The sequence below is a fragment of the Heloderma suspectum genome, chromosome 8 (genome assembly GCF_057233095.1).
Source record: "Heloderma suspectum isolate Gila_16-S chromosome 8, 16-S_ref, whole genome shotgun sequence".
In the NCBI taxonomy this organism is placed as follows: Eukaryota; Metazoa; Chordata; class Lepidosauria; order Squamata; family Helodermatidae; genus Heloderma; species Heloderma suspectum.
In genome coordinates, this window is record NC_139465.1 from 23,972,503 (window position 1) to 23,997,521 (window position 25,019).

The 25,019-nt window shown below is 44.4% G+C and overlaps 1 protein-coding gene across 1 annotated transcript in view; it reads right to left on the reverse strand.

Annotated features, from left to right (window-relative positions):
• Positions 1–9,770: 9,770 nt before the first annotated feature.
• RHPN2 (rhophilin Rho GTPase binding protein 2) overlaps positions 9,771–25,019 on the reverse strand; it is a 59,521-nt gene continuing 44,272 nt past the window's right edge. Inside the window, exons 9-15 of the mRNA XM_084813105.1 lie at positions 24,231–24,387; positions 21,974–22,093; positions 19,954–20,148; positions 17,475–17,551; positions 15,339–15,485; positions 14,211–14,366; positions 9,771–12,397 (exon numbers count right to left, since the gene is read on the reverse strand). Of these exons, the coding sequence (XP_084669231.1) occupies positions 12,143–12,397; positions 14,211–14,366; positions 15,339–15,485; positions 17,475–17,551; positions 19,954–20,148; positions 21,974–22,093; positions 24,231–24,387 (1,107 nt within the window). The 3' untranslated portion in view covers positions 9,771–12,142. The remainder of the gene's footprint in view (positions 12,398–14,210; positions 14,367–15,338; positions 15,486–17,474; positions 17,552–19,953; positions 20,149–21,973; positions 22,094–24,230; positions 24,388–25,019) is intronic.

Here is a 25,019-nt window from a genome sequence, read left to right on the forward strand (position 1 = left end):
TTTGAGGGGTTTTTCCCCCCCTTTGACTAACAGTGATCTTACCTTCCCAAGAGAAGGAGAATCCATAGCACAGCCTCTGCCAAATTCAAAACCCTGCCAGGCTTGTGGCAACCAGGGAAGAAGGTGGGGGTGACATATTCTATCCCCCCCCCATTTTTCTTTTACATTTCCCTTCCCATTGACTGTAGCAGGAAAGAAACGCACTAATTGCAGGGCTGACATACATGTTCACCTTTCTTAGGGTGTGTATGTCAGTAGAATAGGAAGGGCCTGGATCCAGTGGATCCAAGGCTTCAATACACTTGAATGCACCCTCTCCCCGCCCCGCCCCGCCCCGCCCCTGCTGTCAGAGCACCAATGGTGGCGGAGGTCTCTGCCACCGCAACAAGGAGGCCTCTGAGGGTCAGACCTCCCTCTCCACCTGCAGAGGGGGGAACCACCCTTTATTAAATTTCTGAGTTGGATTTCCATATTTAAATATAAAGCAACATGTTTAGAAACTAGGGCTGCAACATTTAACATAGACAAAGACCTAATTAATTGGGCAGCAGGTTGTCAATTAAAAAAATAAATACTTATTTTTGTATTCATTTAAAACATTTGTATCCCGCTCTATATCATTAAGATCTCAGGGCAGTGTACAGATAAAATCAACTTAAACAGTAGAAAACAATAAGTAATTTAAACACTATAAAACAATTTAATAAACAATAATTTAAGAATTTAAACAATAATTTAAACACTATAAAACAAATAATGTAAACAGGTGAAGACATATTAAACCATTACACAAGCTAATACCAATTAAAATCTAAAACAAAACAGTTAAAATAGTGTGCAACCTTAGGAATGCATTTAGCCCTCAAAGGCTTTGGTAGGAAGCCATGTTTTAACTTGGCACCAAAATGAAAAAAATGTATGTGCCAATCAGGCCTCCAAGGGGAGAGTATTTCACAACCGGGGTGCCACATCCGAGAACACCCTCTCCCACATCCCACCATAGTGTATGTCTCTCACTGGTGGTACACAGAGGAGGGCCCCTCCAACAGATCTCAGTCCTCAGGCAGGCATATATAGGTAGAGGAACTCCCTCAAATGTTGAAGTCCCAAGCCACTTAGGGCTTTAAATGTCATCACCAGAACCTCAAATTCCAACGGGAAGCATATTGGCAGCCAGTGCAATTCCTTTAAAACTTGTGTTATATAATCTTTATGAGATTATTTTGCACTAGCTGCAACTTCTGAGTCATCTTCAAGGGCAGCCCCACATAAAGTGCATTGCAATGGTCTAATCGGGAAATTACCAGCGCATGCACTACTGTGGCTAGGTTATCCCTGTCCAGGAAAGGCTGTAGCTGGCACCAACTACTCCAGGCCACAGAGTCCACTTGGGCCTCCAGTGACAAGAATGGATCTACGAGTGCTTCCAAGCTACACACCTGCTCCTTCAAGGGGAGTGCAACCCCATCCAGACTGGTCGCTTACTCAGTTCCCAGACTTGGGAACCACTAATCAACAGAGCTTCCATCTTGTCAGGATTTAGCTTCAGTTTGTTGGCCCTCATCCAGTCCATTATAGCCTCCAGGCATTGGTCCAGCACGTTCACCACCTCAGCCGACAAGGAGAAAGAGAGATGAGCATCAGCATACTGGTGACACCCCACCCCAAAACTAATGATCTCACTCAACCACTTCATATAGATATTGAGCAGCATGGCGGATAGAATAGAACCCTGTGGCACCCCACAGCTTAATAGCCATGAGTTAGAACAGAAATGCTCCAATACCACTCTCTGGAATTGGCCCTACAGGTAGGAGTAGAACCACTGTAACATGGTGCCCCCAACTCCCACCTTGCAGAGCCAATCCAGTAAGATACCATAATCAACGCAAATTAATAATGCTGATGGCAAGTGCCATCTCAGAAGAAGCATTCTGTAGGTAAGAGAAGAGGGAATGTCTCTTCTAAGGTGATGCCTACTATAAGTGTGCATTCACGTAAAGCAGAGATTAGCAATTTATGGCCTGTACACAAAGCACACTCTGCTACTGAGCTATGGCCCTTCCCTGAAGTGCGTATGGAGCAATGAAAGAGCCCTCTTGGGCCATCTCTGTATACTCCTTACCTCGCTATCACTGGAACAGATTTTGCTCACATGAACTGGGAGTGGGAACTTAACAGTAACAGATTTAGTGTGATCAAAAGGTAATTGTCCAAGATTAATCTAGTTCAAATACAAAAAGAAGTACCTGTATACAGTATCTGTAGCAATCCTGACACTGCTGCTGACTACAATGGGAGCATAGTTTCTTATTGTTACAGATCCCCTTATTACATGGTTAAGAGTTACCAGAGCTCATTTCTAATGATTAAATTGCGATTGGCAAAAAAACTTTTTGTAACTGCAAGATAAAGCAATTGCTATATTAGCATTAATTGACTGCTGAAATAAACTTCAAGTAGATGATGCGTGTTCCTTCCCTCTTGCTGCCTCTTCTGCATTCCTTACGTCCATCAGATTTTTTCTGCCTTGTGTATATTTAAATGCCTTCATTGTTTCAAGGCCTATGCCCAGTTAATTCTTTTAAATGGCTGGCCTGTTCTAATACATTAAGTAAACCAAGAATATGATTAATTAAGAACCAGGGCTGTTAACTGCTAATGAAGTTAAAGTCTTATCTGCTAATCTGTCCAAATCTTTATCAGAATGTGTGAAGCAGTCACACAGCTCCTTTTGCACACAACAGACTTGAAAAGATTTTCAAAACCAAAGCATTTTTTAAGGGTATGGCCAGGTAAGGCTAATCATTACCTCTAAGATGTCCAGCTGGTCTTGGAAAGCCTTTGGAGAAGAAGCAGGTTTGAGAACTAATTGTACAGCTCAGCCAAAACGAGGTCTGGGGAGAGATTTCTGTTCCTCTGCCAACCTGGATCTAATGTGAGAGAGAAAACACGCATGCAAGGGAAGGAGGATGTGGGAGAGGAACACTGAAGCACAATTATTTCCATACTATTATTATACAAGAGACAAAAATTCGATAGTTGAAAGAGGACAATTGGACTTGGAGAGGCATGTCCACTGATGCCAAGTTCTTTCACCACCACCCTGATCCTTTTGCCCTTCTGCTGTTGCAACTTAAAGGGGAGAGACTATACCTCAGTGGTAGAACACCTGCTTTGCCAGCTGAAGGCCCAGCCCACAGGTTCAATCCCTGATATCTCCACTTAAAAGGATAAGGTAGCAGGTGGTGGGTAACATCCTTGACTGGCAGCAGCTATGGTCTCGAGCTTCCATACTTGTCTGGATAGACAAACAGTCTGACCAGGTATAAAGTCACTTCCTGTGTTCCTAGAGGGAAGCTCAGTTGGTCTTAGAGGACATTCACCAGAGAACACCTGTCCGTTGAGCCTTCTTCCCTCTTCATGTTAGGCCACAGGATGAAGGCAAGCAAGCAGCATGCTCCTTGTTTCTCTTCAGCCTAATTCCCAGCCGGGCCCAGCCCACAATAGGGAAGTTGGAGAAATCCAGAATCAAAAGAGTTTGGATTTCTCTGAATCTGACCCACAGATTCCACAGCGGGCCAGCTTTTTCCCAAGTTGCACAGATTCCATTGACTTGTGGACAGTTTTTTTAAAGTTTTCTGGAATTTTGTGCAAATTTAGTTGTGGAGAAATACAATAATAAAACACTGGATGAAAATGAGCATTCCCCCCATAGCCTAAGCATGAAAATGCACATTTGGGGTGAGGTTGCTCATTTGGGGGGGTGCATTTTTGCAAGTGTGAATTGCACAAATTTGGGAAATCAGAAAAAATCCAATTCCATTAATGAACAGACGTTGGAGCAAAAGGCACCTGACAATCCGCAAAAAGCAGATAGAAGAAATTTTACAAAATCCAAGTTTCCCTAGTCCAAAACATTTTGCTGCCTGAGGCCACGGACAAGATGGCATCTCTCCCCCGCCATATACAAAAGCTGATCAGATTAGCACTGAATCTTGTTTCAAAACTGGTGACAGGACAGCATCCTCCACTGCCCCTGAGACCAGCAGGGTGCAGAGCACATCATGGGCACATGCAATTCTATCCATTCCACACACCTCAGCATCTGTCACCTGAGGTGGCTGCCTCACTCTGCCTAAGGATACTGCTGGCCTTGCTCCCAGCCACAGTTGATCAAGGGCTCATACCAGCACACTGTTCTCTTCTGCTATGTTTTATCACACAGTTTGGGATGATTATCTAATATTTTTCTGCAATAGAAGGCACACTGGTTCCTTACCCTGCCCCCTCAATTTGGACTCCAGCTGCTTTACTAATATGAGTATCATTTTGCAATGATAGTAATGTGCCACAAGTCCAATTCATCTGCTTGTTTCCGAGGTGACCTTGCTGGGTTGTAGACCTCGCCGGGTTTATATGACAGGGCAAGCAGTGCCAGCGAGGGTAATTATGCAAATCTGAAAATGACAGGCCCACCAGTCACAAAATGGTTAGAGAGGGAGGCAGAGCTTGGTATGGTCAACTGGAAATTGCTGTTATAATTTTTTATTGATATTTAATCCTGCACACTGTGGTCAAGCAAAGAGACACTGGGCAGTCTGCAGTACTGCGACCCATCTGAAGGTTGGCTGAGACCCACTGATGGGTCCTGACCCACAATTTGAGAAACACTGAAGAGAAACCAGAGACACATTGACCTAAGGCACATCCTTATCCTTCTCTAATGAGGTCAACTATGGTAAAACTCTGATAGGTGACCTTTTGGAAGAACTAAAATACTGACTGGAAACCCTATCTCTATTTCTTGCCTGACAGGTGTCAGCAATACGTATTAAGGTGTTTTCCAGTGTGATGAAATCAGACCAAGATGAGCCTTCTCCTCGGAACATCTAAGCAAAACAAATAGGTTAGTGAACAAGGCACTGTAGGAGCACATAGCTGAGGGTGCTCTCTTGTTCCAAAATCAGCCACCAAGAGGTGGACCCAAGGCAGTTGGCTGCCTGACGTGAAGGACAAGATAACGCTCCACGCAACCCCCTATTCCATGTATAGAAGCTGACTGGATCGGCAGTTTTGGGAGTGCAGGCCAGGCCATGTGCCACACTCAACTTTGCCCAACAGAGGGGGAATGACTGGGGCTGCTGCTTCTGCCTCCCCCGCCCCACAAGCTGGCGTCCACTGTGGCCACCTCACTCTGCCTAATGGTAGGGCCAGCTGCTCACCTCCTACCCTAGTGTCAATTTGTCCATGTTCTTAAAGTGAACAGCCTATATTTTAGAAGGGTGACCCATGATCATTTAGTACCACAGGGAGCCCATCCACCAAGCCCAACTGACTCTCCTCTTAAAGCAGGTGTGGGCAACTTGTGGCCCTCCAGATTTTGGACTGCAACTTCCATCATCCTCACCACTGCCTATACTGGCTAGGGCTGATGGGAGTTGCAGTTTAACATCTGGATAGCCAAAGTTGCCTACCCCGTCTTACAGAGATAAGAGCCCTGTGCCATATTGAATCACAGGACATAAGGAAGCTGGCTTACACTGAGTCAGACCATGGGTCCTTTTAGCCCAGTATTGTTGGCGCTGGCTGGCAGCAGCTCTCTGGGCTTTCAGGCAGACGTTTTTCCAGCCTTGCCTGGAGAAGCTGAGAATCGACCCTGGGATCTTCTGCATGCAAAGCATGAGCTCTACCATTGGTCCCTCCCTTTGCTGGTGCATATTTTGGCTTTGTGGTCAGAGTGGTTGCCTTCCTTTCTCCTACCCATGCTTATCTCTACTGTGTAATACTAGCAGCATCACCATTCTATTCCATATGCATTTTGAACCTTGCTCACTCTTTCCTGGACACAAGATAAAGGAAGAGGGAGCTTGTTCTGAGTGGCACAAGATGTCAACAGCATAGTGAAGGAACTCTCCAAAATGTGTACCATACCTGGGCTCATGCAATGTTACTTTATAGCAGTGATGGCTAACATGCAGCATGGATGCCATAAGCAGCCTGGGCCATGGCACCATAGCTTAGTGGTAGAGCACCTGCTTTGCGTGCAGAATGTCCCAGGTTCGATCCCTGGCATCTTCAGGTAGGGCTAGGAAGGAGTCCTGCCTGAAACCCTGGAGAGCCACTGCCCGTCAGTGTTGACAATACTGGGCTATATGGACCAATGGTGTAATGCAGTATAAGGCATATGCCTATGTATACCGGTTGCTGGGGAACATGGGCAGGAGGATGCTGTTGCATTCTTGTTCTGCTTATGGTTTCCTGGTCGACAGCTGGTTGGCCACTGTGTGAACAGAATGCTAGACTAGATGGACACTTGGTCTGATCCAGCAGGGCTGTTCTTATGTTCTTAAGGCAGCTTCCTGTGTTTCTGTGTAAAACCTGTATTAAAAGTTACAGTTGCCTGTCTGAGTCAAATTCTCTTCAGAAGTCTCTTGATATCTGCTTGGTGTTCTTCTAACAGAAACTTTCAAATTAGAGGTTTTCTGTGTTGTTTTGGATTGGCACATAAAGATATATAGCAATTACTCTGGACAGAAGGGAGATTCAGTGGATCCCCAATGTAGAGACCTCCGGTTCAGTGGATCAAGGCAATACACGTTCTTCAGAAAAGAACTGAACCAGCCATGCTGTCTTTTTATCAGTATCTGCAACTGCATCACTTTCTTAGCCTGAATCACATAAAGACGGCAGCCAAGCGCCCCCACATAGGTCTTTCGAATCTTTTCGAGAAGCTGCTGTTACTTCAAATAAAGCCGTGATATAATCTGTTTATAAAATCCTTCACATGCCATTATTAGATGGCAAGCCATCCTATGTGCAGGCATGGGAGACTGCCGTGAACATGTATGCAGAAGGTCCCAGGTTCAATCCACGGCATCTCCAGGTAGGACAGGAAAAACGCCTGCCTGAAACCTGGGAGAGCCACTGCCAGTCAGTGACCACAATTCTGGGCTTAGCTGGACCAATCATCTGACTCAGTGCATGATAGCTTCCTGTGTTCCTATATGGTCCTGTGCTTTGCAACATTCCATGGTAGAAGAGCTCACAGGCCTGGCTGCAGCACAGCATCATACTTGCGCTCCTACCTGCTGTTTTCATGCTGCACAGCTCCACAGATGGGAAGACCAAAGGCAAAACCATACTGGAAGTGATTGGCAGGACACAAAATGGACACATCTTCACCCAGAAGGGGCTGGATCCAGGATCTGCCTTCTGTGAGAGAAAGGGATCTTCTGCAAGAGGGAAGGACCCCGCTTGTGGAAGGTCCCTTCACCCAATCTGGGGAGATCCCCTCTCCTCGCAACACCACAGTTCACCCTGTTCAGCAGGGTCTCCTGACTGTGTAGCATTTTCAGAGGGCTGGAGGAGTTGCCATAGGGCGGAGAAGTTCACTTCTGTCAGTGCAGTTGATCCAGGGTAAATCTGGAACTGATCCCAGGTCATTCATTTACAGAACTTGCTGCCAAGAGACACGGAGATGGCCGCTGGCTTCATAACATTCAAGTTATGGAATCTCCAGGTTTAGTGGCCTCTGTGTACCAGCTGTTGGGGAAGTAACAGGAGAAGGCTACTGCCTTCATTTTCTGGCTTGTGGGCTTCCCAGAGACTTCTGGTTGGCCACTATAAGGAAAAAGGATGCTGAACTGGATGGATGCTCTGGTCTGATCCAGCAGGGCTGTAAGACATGAGTATTGAGGTATATGTACTATGTGCGCACTGGAATGGCAGTAATGGTTTATGAATGACTTGTGAAATGCTTGCTGAAAAGCTTGGCTGCCATTGCTTTATAGCAGGGGTGTTAAACCTCTAACTCACCTGGGGGCCATTTCTGGCCCTCCAGAGTTTCCTAGATGACCACTCCCTTTCCCAGAGCCCCACCCCCTTGCCATGATATTTTGGTGGCTTCCTGGCTTTTCCATCATTCCCCCCCCCCTTCTGAATGGCTGAAATGCCTCTCCTAAGGCTTAGTGACCGGCAGTAGGAGCTTTAAACTACAATATGCTGCTATGTTTGGTATTTTGGCTGCATCCCTTTTGCTTTCAGTCCCACCCCCTTTTGCTTTTGGCCACGCCCATCACTGGGACACAGCCCCTGCACACTGCTCTGAAATTGAACTCGGTCCTGCCCACGGACTCACGCAGGAAGGCGAACAGCAGGTGCTCCCTTTGACTTCCTGTGGCGTCAAACCCTCAGGCAACCGCCTCGTCCCCTTTTCCCCAAGCTATTGATCATTTGGTAGTTTTTCAGCTTTTGCAGTCTTCCCCCCCCCCCCCCAGTCTAAAAGTTTGAAATGCCTCTCCTATGGCTTGGTTACTACCAGCAAGAGCTTTAAGATAAAGTATGCTGGTGTTTTGGCCCCTTCCCCAGGGCCAGCCCTACCATTAGGCAGAGTGAGGCAGTTGCCTCTAACGGCAGATGATGGGGGGATGACAGCATGGTGCTGGAGGAGAGAGCTGTGGATTATGCGGCCTGCCTTGTGCCTCCTAAGCTAGCCTGCGGTCTTCAGGTGCGGTGGAGGATGCTGTCCCAATGCCAGCGTTGAAGAAAGGTTAAACTGCCAGTCCAGTCACCTTTGTACATGGAATGGGAGGGGGCGCCATATTGTCTTTTGCCTCAGGCAGCAACATTTCTTGAGCCGGCCCTGCCCAAGGCCTTCCTTTTGGCTTTGTTCCCACCCACCACTGGAATGTGGCCTCCTGAGAGTGTCTCTGAAGTGGAATTCAGCCCTCAGACTGAAAGAGGTTCCGCACTCTTGGCCCAAGGGCTCCAAGCCTTTGGAGGCATGCAACTGTGTTTAGGAATAGTCCATGGGAGATGAGGGCATGATGAAATGGATTTGCTTTCACCAGTTAAAAATGTAGGGGTGATGGTGGTAGCACAAGCTATGTGGTAATGTGTCTCATAGTGAGAGCCCCAAGGTATTGGGAATGGGTGGAGGGTGTAAGGCAGCTTCCCCAACCTGGTGCCCTCCTGGCACTACAACTCCCAGCATCCCTGACCATGCTGGCTGGGGCTGATGGGATATGAAGTTCAAAATACCTGGAGGGCACCAGGTTGGGGAAGGCTGGAGTAAGAATAAATTAACATTGGATTTGAAAGTGTTGTAGAGCATCTCTTATTTATTTAGGAAATGTATTTAGGGGTTTATTTAGGGGTTCTTTAGGAAGGTTTGCAGAACATTCCTCTAGTGTGATTGCCTATAGATGTGCAGCCAGCAACCTAGAATGTTTCAACATGCACATGTAGTACAAGGCTCTAAGAGCATCTCCACACCACCCTAAAATCCCACATTTAAAGTGGGGCTTTCTGCTTCCATTTTAAATGCAGGATCACAACAGGCTCCCTTTACATGCACTTCCTTCTTCCCCTCCCCTTTCCCCCTCCTTCTCCCCCTTATCTGATTCTTCCATATGTTTCACGGATCTCACTCTTCTTCTTGTGCCTTTTCTTTTTCCACGAAGGGAACTCAAGCGGAGCACAAATGGGGTAATTTGATAGTTAATTATCTCTGATCTATTTAAAAATGGAATAAAGGTTGTTTAGTGCAGGGGACACCGTGGAGGTTCATGGCATCATCTAAAGGGCCTGCAAACTTCTGTGAGTGAGCAATCTCAACAGCAGGATAAAAGCTCTGTGTGCAGAAGCCCGTAAACTCCTTTGGAGGCTCCAATGGTCCAGAAGCAGAATATAAATCTCAAAGATAAAATAAAGGGCATTACTGACATTCCAGCCCTGCTGCTGCTATATAAATGAAAATAATTAGAAGATTCTGACTTCCTACATATATTTTTATTATTTGCTAGGATTGATTCCACAGCACTGATTCAGTTATTGCACAACAAAAAACATACAAAGAACAGCTGCTATTTATGTTTTTTTTCACTTTCACAGAAGGGTAGTTATAAGCAAGTTGGTTTAAATCTGTATTCTATACAAATGTCAACAGTCAAGAAGAGTTAGAGTGTGTCTCATCTTGTTTGTAACTGACACAGAACACCAAAAAGTTTTTCCTTAACAGAAGTTGGCTGCAGGCCTCATTTTTTAAATAAATCTTTAAAAATTATATATTTACATTTACCATGTATAAACACAAAAGCTTAAAAAAGAAACCCAAGTTAATATGAAGTTGATCCTCCGAGCCTTCCAAAAAAACCCCAACAACTTTCCACTTGAAATATTTTCTAAAGTTTCCTGTCAAGGGAGACCATCCTAAGTCAACTGCAGTTACTTTCCCCACAGGTTCACATGGGAGTTAGGATTTCATTCGCCTAAAATGTTTTGACTATCAAACATTGTAAGATCTACCCTGTAGACAATATTTCAGTCTAACACTACTGTGTTAGTAACCCGCAACTTTAAAAAGGAACAGCAGCAATAAAACAAACTTACGGGTGGGGCGGGAAATCACATTATCAGCTGGGTAGGTTCCTTAATTAGCACTGAATTCCTACATTTTTCTTAAGGTGTAGTAGTGAGTTGCATTGTAAGCTCTTTGGAATAGGACCTCAGACCTGGCAGAGCTACAGAAAACATCAAAGGATGGCAGTCTTTTCAAAGTGGTAACTGAACTATACGTATTATTTAAAGTGAAACTTGGCAGGCACTGGGGAGGTTTGATTTGGGCCAAACATGGTCATTCTGTTTCTACCCCCCCCCCCTTATCCTTACCGTTAGGGTTTCGGTATAGCAAGACGTGGCATTTTTTAGTTTTAAACTGTCACACGAATTGCCATCTTTGCAATAGTTATTGTTCAGCTTGGCAGATGTACAGAGCTGCAGCATTTACCATATAAATGGGGTGAAGTTGGATTCTGAAATATTAGGACTGAGTGCTAAAACTTTATTTTATTTTTAGCAGAAGGTTAATATAGGACAGCCTCCCCCAACCTGGCACCCTCCTGGGGGATTATGGGAGTTGTAGTTTAATACATCTGGAGGACATCAGATTGGGGAAGGCTGATATAGATCTTTTAACCATGATGTCCTCCACACATTGCAGCAGCCCCACAGAAGCTGCTTTTTCTGTGGGGCCCACCTCGCAGTGCTGTTGTAATGTTGGAAGGCCTGTAACCAAGGCCAGTGCCAGGTTTGAGGGGGTTCTCAATGGAGTGCCCCCTGATGAGTCCTCCTACCAGGTTGGCATCTTTTTAAATTTCCCACATGCCCCCAACAAAGCATCACCTTGGGACATGGTGGGAAACTTAAATGGCAGCTGCCCAGAGCTGACCAGAGCACTGGTTTTAGGTGAAAGCCCCAGAAAAGCCCCAGAGGTGGGCCCCCAGTTTTCCATATGTGGGTACCAAGCCTGGGTGGAGCCTTTCCCACAGAATTGGCACTCTGGGGTCTTTAAGCATTACAGCAACACTGCAAAATGAACTGCCCCCAAAACTGCTACCATGAAACTGTCATAATGTGTACGGTGCACCTGAGATGATGCAATGGTGTTCTCCCATGGGAGGCTTATTCAGTTGCCTTTTGTAAAGTCCTCTGCACTATCCAGACCTTCAAACAGGGAGCTTAACTTGAGTTTGATTCTGTCCGGGTATGAAAGTTTATAACCCTCACCAGGTTATTAGCTGAGCTCTGTTTGGACCTCAATGTGACCAATGCCAAAGCAAGCAACAAATGAATTATCCCCAAATCTGTGCCATCTAGGCAAACAGTTGTTGTTCTATTCCTTCAAGGGGACAAGGGACATCCAATCCACCTTCACTTAAAGCTGCTATTCATCACTGATACTGTGTTATACCATGACCCATTTTGAAAATCCTTCACAGTCCTTGCAGCACTACAGCATATATTACGTGCTATAAAACAGCTTTGTCTGTAGTTTTACAGAAATACAAATAATTAGGATGGAACCCCATACAGAAATTCCAAACGCATCCAGCAGCAATCAAGTTCATTTTGTTTTCTGCAACAGCAAAAACAAGACTCTCAAATCTCTCCCAAATGACAATGTTTTTGTTCTCCAACAGGCGCAGTACAAGATCCTTAAAAATTATACCGTGTGGGTCAGACTTGAGCTGGCACTGCCATATATATCTGGGGCTACTTCAGGTTCACTAAGGTTACATTTCAGATTTATGGCACTCATTCAGGAAACATTTCCAGATGAAAGAAACCTCCTTTTCAAGTCCTAGTACAATGAGCTATCAGTACTCAGGAGCGTGAAGGGAGAAGCAAGTTTCTTCTTTGTCGGGGAACTTCCAGTTACGACTGAAGGAAGACAGAGCGTGCTGGCTGCTTTCTGTCTATTCTTCGTGCCCCAACTCAAAAAGGAGAGTTTAGGAGTCACTTTCTTGGCCTTATCTATTTTTTCTTCTTCCATGGCCAAACAGATCAGAGAGTACGTTTTCTGCATTCCCGCAGAGTAAGTTGCACTTTTGTTATGCTAGAAAAGAAGTGGGGAGGGAAACAGGAAAATAAATCAGTCATCCATGATGGGTCAACAAAATTTGGAAGACAACAAAAGGCCACACAGTGTGTGAAACAGTTTCCAAGACAGACTTCGCCATTCTTCTGCATTAATTATATTCCCCATTGGGCACAGGCCAACCTAGACTATTGAGTTTCAAGAATTGCACTTATTACTAGGTTGGTGGAAGACTCATAGGGGAAACATGTTTTGTAATGGGATTTGTCCAGTGCTGCATGTTCCAGAAAAAGGCTCTATGCTTAGAGTTAAATCCCCCAAACACATGGTTGGAATGATCACTAGCAACATTTCTGAAAAACTATTATTATTGTGTAGTAATCTAGTTAGTAATGAGTCTTTGAGAAAAAAATGAAATACTTTTCCTAATCCCTTCCAATATCAGCCTATGGTGCAAATCTGGCACATTAGCCCCCCTAAGGATAGCATTACATCTTATTTATTTTATTTATTGCATTTATACCCCGCCTTTTTTCCTCTTGCAAGGAACCCAAGGCGGCTGACATTATCCTCCTCTCCATTTTGTCCTCACAACAACAACCCTGTGAGGTGGGTTGGGCTGAGAGTCTGTGACTGGCCCAAAGTCACCCAGTGAGCTTCCATGGCCGAGTGGGGACTAGAACCCAGATCTCCCAGCTCCTAGTCCAACACTCTTGCCACTACACCACACTGGCTCTCCTTAATCTTAATCTTCTTCCCAATTTTTCTTGTTTTCTGTTCCTGCGTGTAATTATGAAAGTCACTGCCACAAGATGGGATGATAGGCACTAGCTTTAGATGGCTTGATATAAGATGGGCAAGGGTTGAGGATACTGGTGGTTGGACAAAACTCTCCAAGCACCTTCTCCACATCCTCAGGCTGCAACTGAAACTGATCCCACAGAACTGGACCTCAACACAATTCAAAGACATTTTCACATGGATAAAAACAATGTTTCTGAAGTGATCGCATATATATTTTCTTTCTTTTTTTAATGGTGGACATATAGGTCATAGCTAGGGATGGGTGAATTGGTCAAGCTTGAGTTTGCTCAGGTTCTCATTTTTAAAAAGCCAAGTTCACGCTGTCTGTATACAATTTTTTTTAGTACGCACGAAAATATGCATGCATATTAATGCACGTTGATTTTAAAAACCCACCTTTTTGTATGCATTATCCCAAATTCACATTTTTTTCTCATTGAATAAAGCCTTTGGGGGGCATTTTTGTAAAAATACACCTTTTTTGTGCATTTTGGGGGGAAGTCTATGCATTTTTTGTAAGCTTCCCCCCTGCCCCCTGAACTGCAGTGCAAACATTCAAAACGTATGGATTTCAGTGACAAACTGTGTTCCAGTTCATGTTTAGGTGTGGGAAGCACAAATTTGGTACCTGCACATTGAAATGTGACCTGAACAAGTTTCTCACCCATCCCTAGTTGTAACAGGCATCATCTTAGAAGAGGTGATGGTTAGCTGCCTTGAATGCCATTTTTGAGGTGGAAAAGCAGAATAAAAATCAAATCACTAAATAAAGGCATTCGTTATATACATGTGTGCGTGCCCATGTGTGCATATATATGCATAAGAAAGAGGGGAGAATGCTTCTTTAAATCTTTCTTTTATAAGAACTTGAATTTAAAACAATGCTTTAAAACAGCCTTGCAGTCTAGAAGTGCTTTAAATCAATTAACTATTTTACTAATCAATAAACATTTACTATTTTATATTATATTACTATTTTAATTAAATGGTGTTCAGACCTGGAGTGAACGGCTGTTCCTTAACTTACCATGGAAGCTGAGGTGTCTTGGCAGCTGATCACTTGGATCTCGATATCCTGCTCTCTCAAGTTTCGGAACTTTTCCAAGACCTCACTCGCTCCCAGCCATTTGCAGTCTGTGCCTTCAATGGCAACAACGCAGTCTCCTTCTTTCAGACCTGCCAGCTTAAGATTATTGGGTGCACTTTAGTTTCAGCTGAGATTTGTGCAGGATAGGAAAGGTATCCCGTTCTCTGGAGGCACTGTCTTCCCTTCCCATCTTCTTAAACAACAAGCAATGTTCAGATGGTTGAGATCACAGTTTTGCCTCACCTGGAGCATGCTGGCTCTCACCACAAAGGACAAGGTCCCAGACTGAAGTCATGGGTATCTTAGCTTGCAATCCAATGCACACTTAACTGGGAGTAAGCCACACTGAACACAGCGGTGCTTACTTCTGGGTAAACATGCATAGGGCTGCACTGTTAAAGCTGTATACAGGGAGTTTGCTCTACCTACTCCTGTTGGGAAGGGGGTACAACTCAGTGGAAGAGCACATGCTCTAGAAACAGACAATCCCAAGTTCAATCTCCAGTTAGAAGGATTTCAAGCAGCAGGGCTGGGAAAGACATGCCTGAGACCCCAGAACAGCCTTCCCCAACCTTGGACAATCCAGATTTGTTGGACTACAACTCCCATAATTGGTCAAGCTTGCTGGGGACAATGGGAGTTGTAGTCAGGAATATCTGGAGGGCACCAGGTCAAGGAAAGTTGGCCTAGACACATACAGCCAATCAGAGTAGAGAACACTGGGCTAGCCTGACCAATAGTCTGACTTGTGTTTTGCAGGATCACATTTTACAGCCTTAAATATCCCCATTATATCCAGGGAGGAGAGTTAAAACTGCAGAGCAAGAATCCACCTAAACCAACAGGGGAAATTGGGTTCTGTTTCATTAATTATAGGTTTATTTCGAAAGGAATTTTTCTGTCTGGTGCTGGTGTGTTACTTGTGTTAATATTTAACTCTGAAAATTTCACTGAAATTAACATTTTAACCTCTGAACAAATTTGGAAGGTCACAATGCACAGCTAAGCTATATGGCATTCCATGCAAAATAAGAGGAAGCAAATTATATATATGAGAGCTGGACTTACTGCTGCAGGACAAAATGGATCAAGACAGTAAATGTGTACGGGTGGGCCTCCTTTCAGGGTAAATCCCAGACTCTCAGCTTCACAGTGGAAACGAACTGTGCGAGGAGCAGTCCACCTCTGCTTTGCCGAAAACACCGTAAGAGGACCCTGAGATACACACAGTAGTAAATTAAGTTGTTCTCTCCATGATCTGCACATTTTTAGCCAAATCATAGAACATCTCTCATGCACAAGCATCCTCTCTTTCTCTTTATGGTACTTAGAAATGTCCTTCTAGTTAATTATGTATGTGGCATTCTTCTTGGGTTTGATACAGACATAACATATTCCGTTCTCTCAACCATGGTTGAGAGATGGTGTGATGAACCCCTATATTCTGATGTAGCTCAACAGTGCGACCGAGAATGTCTGGGATTTTTTACCCCTGCAGTGAAGCCCGAATAAGCATATATCATGAGTTTCGTCTCTGAATATACATCCAGAAATTAAGCTTTTTTATATATAAAAGGCAACTGGCCAGTACTGGCTAGCTCTTTTATAATGTAAGTGCAGAGTCATTAAGTAGGTGGGAGCAACCTCTAAATAATTTTCCAATCAGCCAGCCAGACAACTGATATCAGAAATGGAGCTCATCTTGCTTTTGGGCAAAAAAACAACAACAACGAAGGGGTCTCAAGTTCCTAAAAATATCTGAGATTTCCCCATCAATTTTTATTCTTCCTGGTAAACGCCTAAAGGTGCTCTCTCAGACCCTGTTGTCTGCAAGGGACTCTGCACATGCTCTGAAAGCCAAGATTTTACTCAAGCAGATAAACTTTACTAGCTACATTAGATTGACTTTACTTACTTTTATTTTGGAAATCTGTGTGATTGTTGCTGAACTTCAACTCCTATCAGCCCCAGTCAGCATGGCCAATGGCCAGGGATTGTAGTCCAAAACACCTGGAGGGGGAAGGCTGAACTAGGGTGTCTCAGGAGATTTCACCTGACTTGTTGCAGCCTATTGTAATTCTTCTTGTAGAAAAAAAAAAAGGGGGGGGGACCCTCTTGCAGGAAACTTCCCCTCCCTGATGCATAATAGATGGGAACGCCTGAGAGATCGCACGCTCCTTTCTCCTCCTCCCTCCTACTTGAATTCCTCCTCACTTCCATTTTCAGCACTAAGGTGTGGCTAGCATTACATCTGCACCTCATTTAATGCTGTCCATGGTTAACTTTAAGTAACAGTTTGAAGCCAGGGTTTAAAGTGGATTTCAATCTAACCATGTTAATCTGGTGTAGATGTAATGCTAACCATGGCTTGCACTGAAAAGGGAAGATAGGGGAAATGTCCAGCAAGAGAGAAGAGGGAGGAGCACACAGGGCCAAGGAAGCGGGAGAGGAGTGCTCAAGCCAGAGGGGTGCACCTAATCTCCTAACGATGGCTAAGCTACGGGGGGAATATTATGCCTGCATTGGACCTTAAGAGAGGATCCAATAGAGAAAAACAGGTTTAATATTCATCCCTCTGAATCACTCCTCCCCAGCCTGGGGCCTTCCAGATGCATTGGACTACAGCTTCCATCATTCCTAGCCAGCATGGCCATGCTGGCTGGTAATGATGGGAGTTGCAATCCAACACATCAAGAGGGTACCAGATTGGGGAAGGCTGCTCCTAATCCAAAGAGTTCATGGTGAATAGGTTGCATAGACACACGCACGCACGCACACACACACACACACACACACAGTTTAACCTATATACAGTTAAGACTTCACAGAAATGTGCCTCAGTCCACCTCATAGTCAACATTATCAGGACTGACCAGAGATGCAGACTCGGCCTGCCTAAGCTATGTATACCCCTAACTTGATATAAAGATTTACTTCTTGCTCACAGGCATACATCTGGAAACACGGCCAATGTTTATTCAGGCAACAGAAGAACATTCTCCATTGCTAGTTGCAGGCGGTGAATGTAAATGATTTGAAAAGCCTTCCTTAATGAGATATTAACACTTCAAGAAACTGCAGGTTGCTTTTCAAGCTCCTACTTAAATTCTCTCTGATGCAAGAAGGAATTCACACTCACTAACCACAAAATGACAGGACAGCACACAAGCAAACATGAAACGGGCAGTGCAACTTCATACATACCAGCCTCTCAAATAGGTCTTTGGCTTCCACCTTGGAGAATGGAGGAGCAATCATTTCTATTTTATGGTCTGTCTTAGCTACAAACAAAACAAAAATTATGATTATTATTTTAATCCCACACATCTTCCAAGGAGTTCAGAACAGAATCCCCCCCCCCCCCCGCACCTCATTTTATCTTCACAACAATCCCGTGAGGTTAGTTAGGCTGAGAGTGTGTGACTGGCCAAAGATCACCTACTGAAGTTCATGGCTGGCCGGGGATTTGAACCTGGTCTAGGTCCTGCAGGCTAGCCAGCACATCAGGGGTGGGGAACCGTGGACTCCCCCTGTGGGCCAGAAGGTGTCAGGGGGCAGGGCTCCATCCATGACATTGGGGACAGGGCTCCATCCATGACATTGGGGACAGGGCTCCAGTGGGCACTTTGGTCAGGGAGCCTGCTTTGCTCCCCCTTCGCTTTCCCTGCACGAGGAAGGTTGAGAAGGAGCACAGTACTTTCGTCTGGTGCATTCCACAGCTAGTGGAGTCCCAAAGCTGAGAGCTTCGCACACCTGGCTTCGCTCCTCCTCCAGCCCGTGGACCGGAGGTTTCCTATCCCTGCACTCTATCACATCGACTTGTAATGAAGGCCAGCTCTCAGGTTACGCTACTTGAACATCTCTCCTCTTAATCCTCCATGGATCTCAATTTGCCAAAATCTACTTTCATAAATTGCAGGGGGGTGGGGGGTGGCGCGGCGCTGGCCTGAAGCGCCTGGTGAGTTTGTGGCAGAGGCAGACATGGCCCATGACACGTCGGTGTTTAAAGCAGAAAATTTAAATGGAACCCCCTCACCGCCATGGTGGCAATAAATAAATAAATTTGTAAACTGAATAATTGACAATTTGATCTAAATAGAACCATCTCACTACCATGGTGATAAATAATAAATACAATAAATCATAATCTGAATAACTGACAATTTGCTGCTCTTCAACAGTTCTCAGAGAAGCCTCTTTCTGTGTGAGCCTCTCTGAAATTTTAGGCCCACTGTAGAGGCTCTGCTTTAGGCTCCATCTTGTCAGGAAGCCAGACTGGTTCTCACAATAAGCAAGATTCCCTCAGTCGTTGTCTGGGAGCTTTGCAATGCCTTTCCCCAGGAGGTTCATTTGACCTTCTTTCTTACAATGTTCAGAATTTTTATTATTTATTTACAATATCTATGGGCTGCCCTATAACAAATTTGTTTATTATTTATTTATTACATTTATATCCCACCTTTCTTCCACTGTGGAACGCAAGGTGGCTACATGTGGTTTCCAAGTGGTCTCCCCTCCAAGCACTGACCAGACCAGACCCAGACCTCCTTAGCTTCATGTGCCTTCAGACTATGCCCTGGAACCACATTGTTTATAACGAAGTTGAAAATGACATTTTTCTGTCATGCATTTTGAAATTATTTTTAATCGGTATTTAGTCTGCCTTTCAAAGGTATATAGTATGCACCCCTGAAAGGTGGCTTACATAAAAAGGTAAAGGTAAAGGTGTCCCCAACCAGTCGTGTCCGACTCTAGGGTGTGGTGCTCATCTCCATTTCTAAGCCGAAGAGCCAGCGCTGTCCAAAGACGCTTCCGTGGTCATGTGGCCGGCATGACTGAACACCGAGATGCACGGAACGCTGTTACCTTTCCCGCCGAAGCAGTACCTATTTATCTACTTGCAATTTCTTGCTTTCGAACTGCTAGGTTGGCAGGAGCTGGGACTGAAGACGGGAGCTCACTCCGTCATGCAGCACTCGGGTCTTGAACTGCTGTCCTGCTGACCTTCCGGTCTGCAATTCAGCGTCTTATTAATGGCACAATCCAATGCATGTTTAGACAGAAAAAAGTTCTACAACTCCCAGCATGGCTGGCCGGGGTATGGTGGGAGTTGCAGGACTTTTTTCTGCCTAAACATGCATAGAATTCGCCCTAAAATAGCATAAAACATCAGCATTAACATAACATTAAAAATGATAGCAGCAGATCAACATTTGCTAAAACAGAACTTCATAAAATTATTGAAATGGAGACCAGAATTATAATTATCCCTTCCTATTAATATCTTCATCTGTTCACCGTTTTAATAGCGTGCATACACCTTGTTGATTAGTTTTTATATTTTATACTGAGATTGTAATATGTTTTTGTAATCCACTGTGATAATATTTAGTTGAAAAGCAGTATAAAAATTTTAGAAGGAAGGAAAGAAAGAGAAAGAAAGCGGGCAGGTGGGAGGGAGGGAGGGAGGGAGAGAGGGAGAAGAGAAAGAAAATTAAATATGTCAACATCTGCTATTACAGGAGAGTCACCTCCTCCTTCCTAATGATTTTGGCTGAAGTGTGAGTTGACCTAAGACCTTCTCAGATATACAGCTCATGCTCTTAGCCACTAAGTGAAAGCTCCTAGTTGTACGTAGAAGGGATTCACTTCCGCGACATCCCAGTCAGAAAAATGTACTTACGAAAGATATCCAGAGCCTGCACCAAACTCAAGAAATCATCTTCCTGTTCCTGCTGTGAATATTTGACAAGGGACCGCTTGTGTGCGACTAATAGAATTTCCTGGAGTACATCTATATTCCGGAGCTTTTTGCATAAGCCACAAACTCTTAAGGCTTCTTCGTGATAAATAATGGCTCTCTGCAAATGGGCTTTTCCTGGAGAAGCAAAAATAGAAGGCTGTAAACAGGATTACCACCCTGAAGAGTTCCCTCCACCCCTTTACGTTACCCTAATTATCAATAAAGATTGGCCCATCACAATTCTCCACCAAATGTTTTCTATTCCAGGCAGGAATTATTGAAAGCCCAGCTCCACAGTCCTTAGCAACCTGAACAAGCTACATACAAGACAAGGTTCCATATGCAAACATAAGGATAGTTCTAGTGAGGACAAATTGACAAGTTCTTCTAATTTAAAAGCCTGAATTCCTAGCCATAAACCAGCAAAGCAGCCCCATCTCCTCAAGCCCTGGTTCACTGTTGCCAGCTATGGAAAACAAAAGACCCTCCATGTTTGTGGAGCTCAGCAACTGCCAGAAATGGGAGTGCCATGCACACATGAGGCTCTAAAACATGTCATTGTATGCACTCTTATTATAGGAGCATTTGCAGAAGTGGAGATCGGTTTGAATCATGACTTTCCACTGTTGCATATGAAATGCAAGCAAGTGTAAGTTTGAAGTGGTCTTTGTCCTATCACTTCCACATTTTAAAACTTCAGTGTCGATTGTTCCTTCCTCCACATCCAAATATACGGTTATAAATGCTAGCCAAGCTGTGCCGGCCATATCTTTTTGTTAGGCAAATTACAGGTTAAGGGCGCAATCCTATGCATGTTTGGACAGAAAAAAAAGTCCTACAATCCCCAGTATGCTGGGAGTGCTGTCTAAACATGCATAGGATTGCACCCTTAATGTCTTAAGATGGATGGTAGATATTTCCTTAATAGCAGCCAATGATTGAGGTGTAGAGAAATCATCCCTGGAATACGACAGCGATTTGGGGAAGGTGGCTCAACTTCCCCACAGCATGTGTCTGTATGGGGAAAAACTGAAATATAGAGCAAAAGTGAGCAGAAGATCGATCAGGACCTGCTGGTAAATCTCCAGGTGATTTGCAAGAGATCAGCAAGGATTTCTTTCTCCTAATTGTTGAACAACAGCAACAACAAAATGACTCCCTCCTCCACCGCCCTAAATTAGACTGCTGAAATGAAGACAGCTTGGGGTAAGCAGGACTGGATTTGTGTGTAGAAGGACTGTGAGGTCCATGCACTTCCATTACTCAAAACAAATTCCTAGGCTCAGAATTCCTGAATTCTAAGTGTGTGTCTTTTGCACCAGGTTCTGGTTGATAGATCACAGTATTCGAGAAAAAAAACCAAAGTAGATCCTGCGAGCCTGACGTCTGGCAACCCTAGCTTAGAGAACAGAGGCAGAGTGTGTGCTGAAAAGCTGAAGGTGCAGGCACTTCTCTGAGGGGATCTCATGTAGAGGAGCAGATCTGCGGCCTGCTAGGAATGTATATGCGGCTTGCCTCCACTTGTATGTTTGTATAGAAATCAAATATTACAAAAATGCCATCAGTCACCTCTGCCCTAAAAAGAGGCCAAACCCAGGTAGCAAGGTCCCTTGAACTTTGATCTTTGGGGAAGTGGGGGAACGGGTAACAATGCGTTTTGCTACTCACAAGCAGTAAGGAGAATGCAGCTAGCAGAGCAGCTGCATTGCCGGTTTCCTCACCATTACTTTGGCACTTCCAATAAAACAGAGAGAGTTCCTTACTTAAGATCACACCACCATACTAGCCTGAACCGTAAACCTGCCCGCACCAAGCTGTGGCACAATGCAGACAAGTGTTCCTATTGAAAGCCGATGGGGCTATATCAGTTTCTCCAGTCTGGGTTCTAAACAATGGATAGTGAAAACCATGGCTTGACGTTACATCTGAACTGAGCCAAGAAACGGGAGTTTGTCCTTACCCAGCTGTTTGCGCTGAATGCTGTCCTTTAAAATGGCTAAGGGTGTCATTCCTTCTGGCATGTGATCATACAGCTGGGAGAAAGCCTTTTCCTGTTGGTCTTCATCATCGGTTTGATGTACTGGGGTGGCGAAAATAAAATGCAAATGAAAGAGTGGAAAAATATTTGTTTCCTCTCATTTCCTGTCTGGATGAGATGCCTTAAGGCTCTAATGTGCAAAGGTGTGGCCTAACATAATAACCAACATCTGCCCAAACTGGTTCTCTTAGTGGATTACTATCTACGTTATTTTGGAGGGTTTATATGCTCATTTTACAGCCGGATGCCTGAATGTGATCTCTTAATAACCAGGGCCACTGTACTCTACATGTTAAACACACCTTTCCTCCCCAAACCTGTTTTGCAAACACTGGTTAACCATACCATAAGACGCCCAGGGAAAACTAGCTCCATAGTGTGATTTTTGGCTTCCTTTTTATATTTATTAAGTGCCATCTGTACCTGGTACTTTACCTTTTTTAAAAGAGACAGAGAGAAAGAGAAAAGCTTCTGCCCCAAGGAGCTTACAATCTAAAATGTATACAGAGGGGGAGAAATGAGAGAGTATGAAAGGTAGGAAAGGAGAGTTTCTTTTCCCCAGCCTCTTGCATAAAGTGTATATTAAAATACATAAACATTACACTCCTCTTAAGCTGGACTAATGGGGTAAAATTCTTTCCACCCATTATAAATTAGTAGGTGGTATAAACAGCGGTGAGCTATTACCATCTATAGTAAATGGCTGGCAGTTTTTGAAGTAATGTAATTGGCCATACTTTACATCCATCTTTCTCAACTTGGTGCCCTCCAGATGTGTTGAACTCCAAATCCCACCATTCCCAGCCAGTGCAACCAATAACTGTGCTGGCTGGGGATCATGGGACTTGTAGCCATATGCTTCTGGCAGTCGCCAGGCTGGGGAGGGTTGCTTTAGATAATATTTGCCTTCTCCTCAAGTCTATATGTACCTTTGTAGATAATTCCTCCCATTTCTTTCAAAGTCAATGTAACTTGGTAGTCCAAAATTGCCCGTTAAGGCTAGCAGTGAAACCATTTTCCAGATGGGAAATAGCAAAAGTTATCAAAGTCTGTGTACATACTGGTGTTCTTTTGGGGTGTGTGGAATCAGGGCACCCTCATAACCTATTACTTGCGTAGCGTACAGATTTATTTACTGTTTTGCTAGCGCTCACTCTGAGACTTGGAGGTTGCTAGTAAAATCAACTGCCACTCCAGCCAGTATCCACCTTGCTGTTTGAGTGATTGTTGAAGGCACCTGACTAGCAGTGATGGCTCCAGGTTTCTGAGGGCCCTTGGGCAAGACGCACTCTGTGGGCCCCCTCCCTCGATGAGTCTACCTTCTCACTGCCATTGTCACCCACTGCTGTTGCCCCTCCTCCTCTTTCCCAACATTCCTATCACTTGCATGCTTGCCAGGCAGAGAGCCAATGAGGAATTAGGCAGTGGCACCTAGGGCTCCGTTTTCTGGGCCAGGGACAGGTGAACACGTAGATTTCAATGGTGAGGAGGAGGAGCAACTCTAGGGGGTTCTTGTCAATGGGCCCCTGCTGGGGTACAGGCCCCCAGCAGATTCCCAACCGTGCCTACGCTTGACACCAGCCCTGCTGACGGGATAGCATTAAAGTGTATTTATTTCATACACTTGTATGCTGCTCTTCAACCCAAAGACAAGGTTCCCAAATCAAAGGGATTAAAAAACCACCAACAGAGCAATAAAATACAATGATTCCTGCAGTCCTGCATTGAGCAGGGGGTTGGATTCGATGGCCTTGTAGGCCCCTTCCAACCCTACTATGATTCTATGATAAAAACAGCAGAAAAGCAAATATTAAAACCAGATAAAAACCAGGGCCAGACAAGATATAAACCAGGGCCAGACAAGATATATATGAGAGAGAGAGAGAGAGAGAGAGAGAGAGAAAGGGTTGTTGCGAGGATAGAAAGCAAGGGAAGAACAATATATGCTGTCCTGAACTCCTTGGAGCAAATGTGGGGTAAAAATATAAACAGATAAACAAGCAAGTAGTGGTAGCATTAGTTCCTGCCAGAATGCTTGTGTTTTTTTGGCCTACTCCGGTCACTGTGACCAACCATTTTGGATAAGTAAATATAGGCATAGGAGTTTTTGTAGGACTTTTTTGTGTCTAAACATGCATAGGATTGTGTCCTAAATAAATGATTTCAAAACCATTCTTACTCTGGTGGTCACTCAAAACAGTTGCGACGAAATAATGCGCCAAAGCTCTGAAATGGTCTGATTTGACTTGGGCCAGTTTTGACCAAGAGTAAGGGATGTTCTCCTTGACTGGTGCTTGGTTCATTGCTATGTTAACAAGCATGTACGTTTCTCCAACCTAAAAACAAAACACAAGATCCAAGTATAAGCCAGCGCCTTGTTATTAAAAGCTTGGTCATTTGTGAGTAACACCAACCTTTTGTAAACAGTAAATGGGGGTGTATACGCCAAGAAAGATTGTAGGCTATAAAGGGTATAAATTAGAAAGGATTTTTTAAAAGATAATTATGCAGTATTGTGTTTTTCTCAACATGCATTCAGCACGTGAATGTGGAATCTAAAAGGCTGAGCTCCTGAGACTACTAACTTTCATTTAAGGAAGAAAAACAATCATCTAGTCCTCATCATCATAGAAAAATTGGCTTGGATCCAGAGACATGCAAGCAGAGTTTGATTCAAGCAGTGGGCCTTCCCTGCTTTTCCTTCCTGCTGTGGCCTCTTGTGCCTTTCAAAAGGTTCAGGGGACTTTGTAGAACAGTGTATTGGAGATGCAGTGGGAGTAGGGAAATAGCAGATATTGGATACCACCCTTGCCCAAGCAGAAACACTTTCCACATGCACAAGAGCATCTCTGGATCCTGCCCATTGGTACCACATAAGCAATGTACAGTAGTGTCTCAAGCCCCAGGAAAGCTTGGAAATAAGACACTGGGGACCTACACAATTCACTATTCCTCCTCAGAGGCCCCC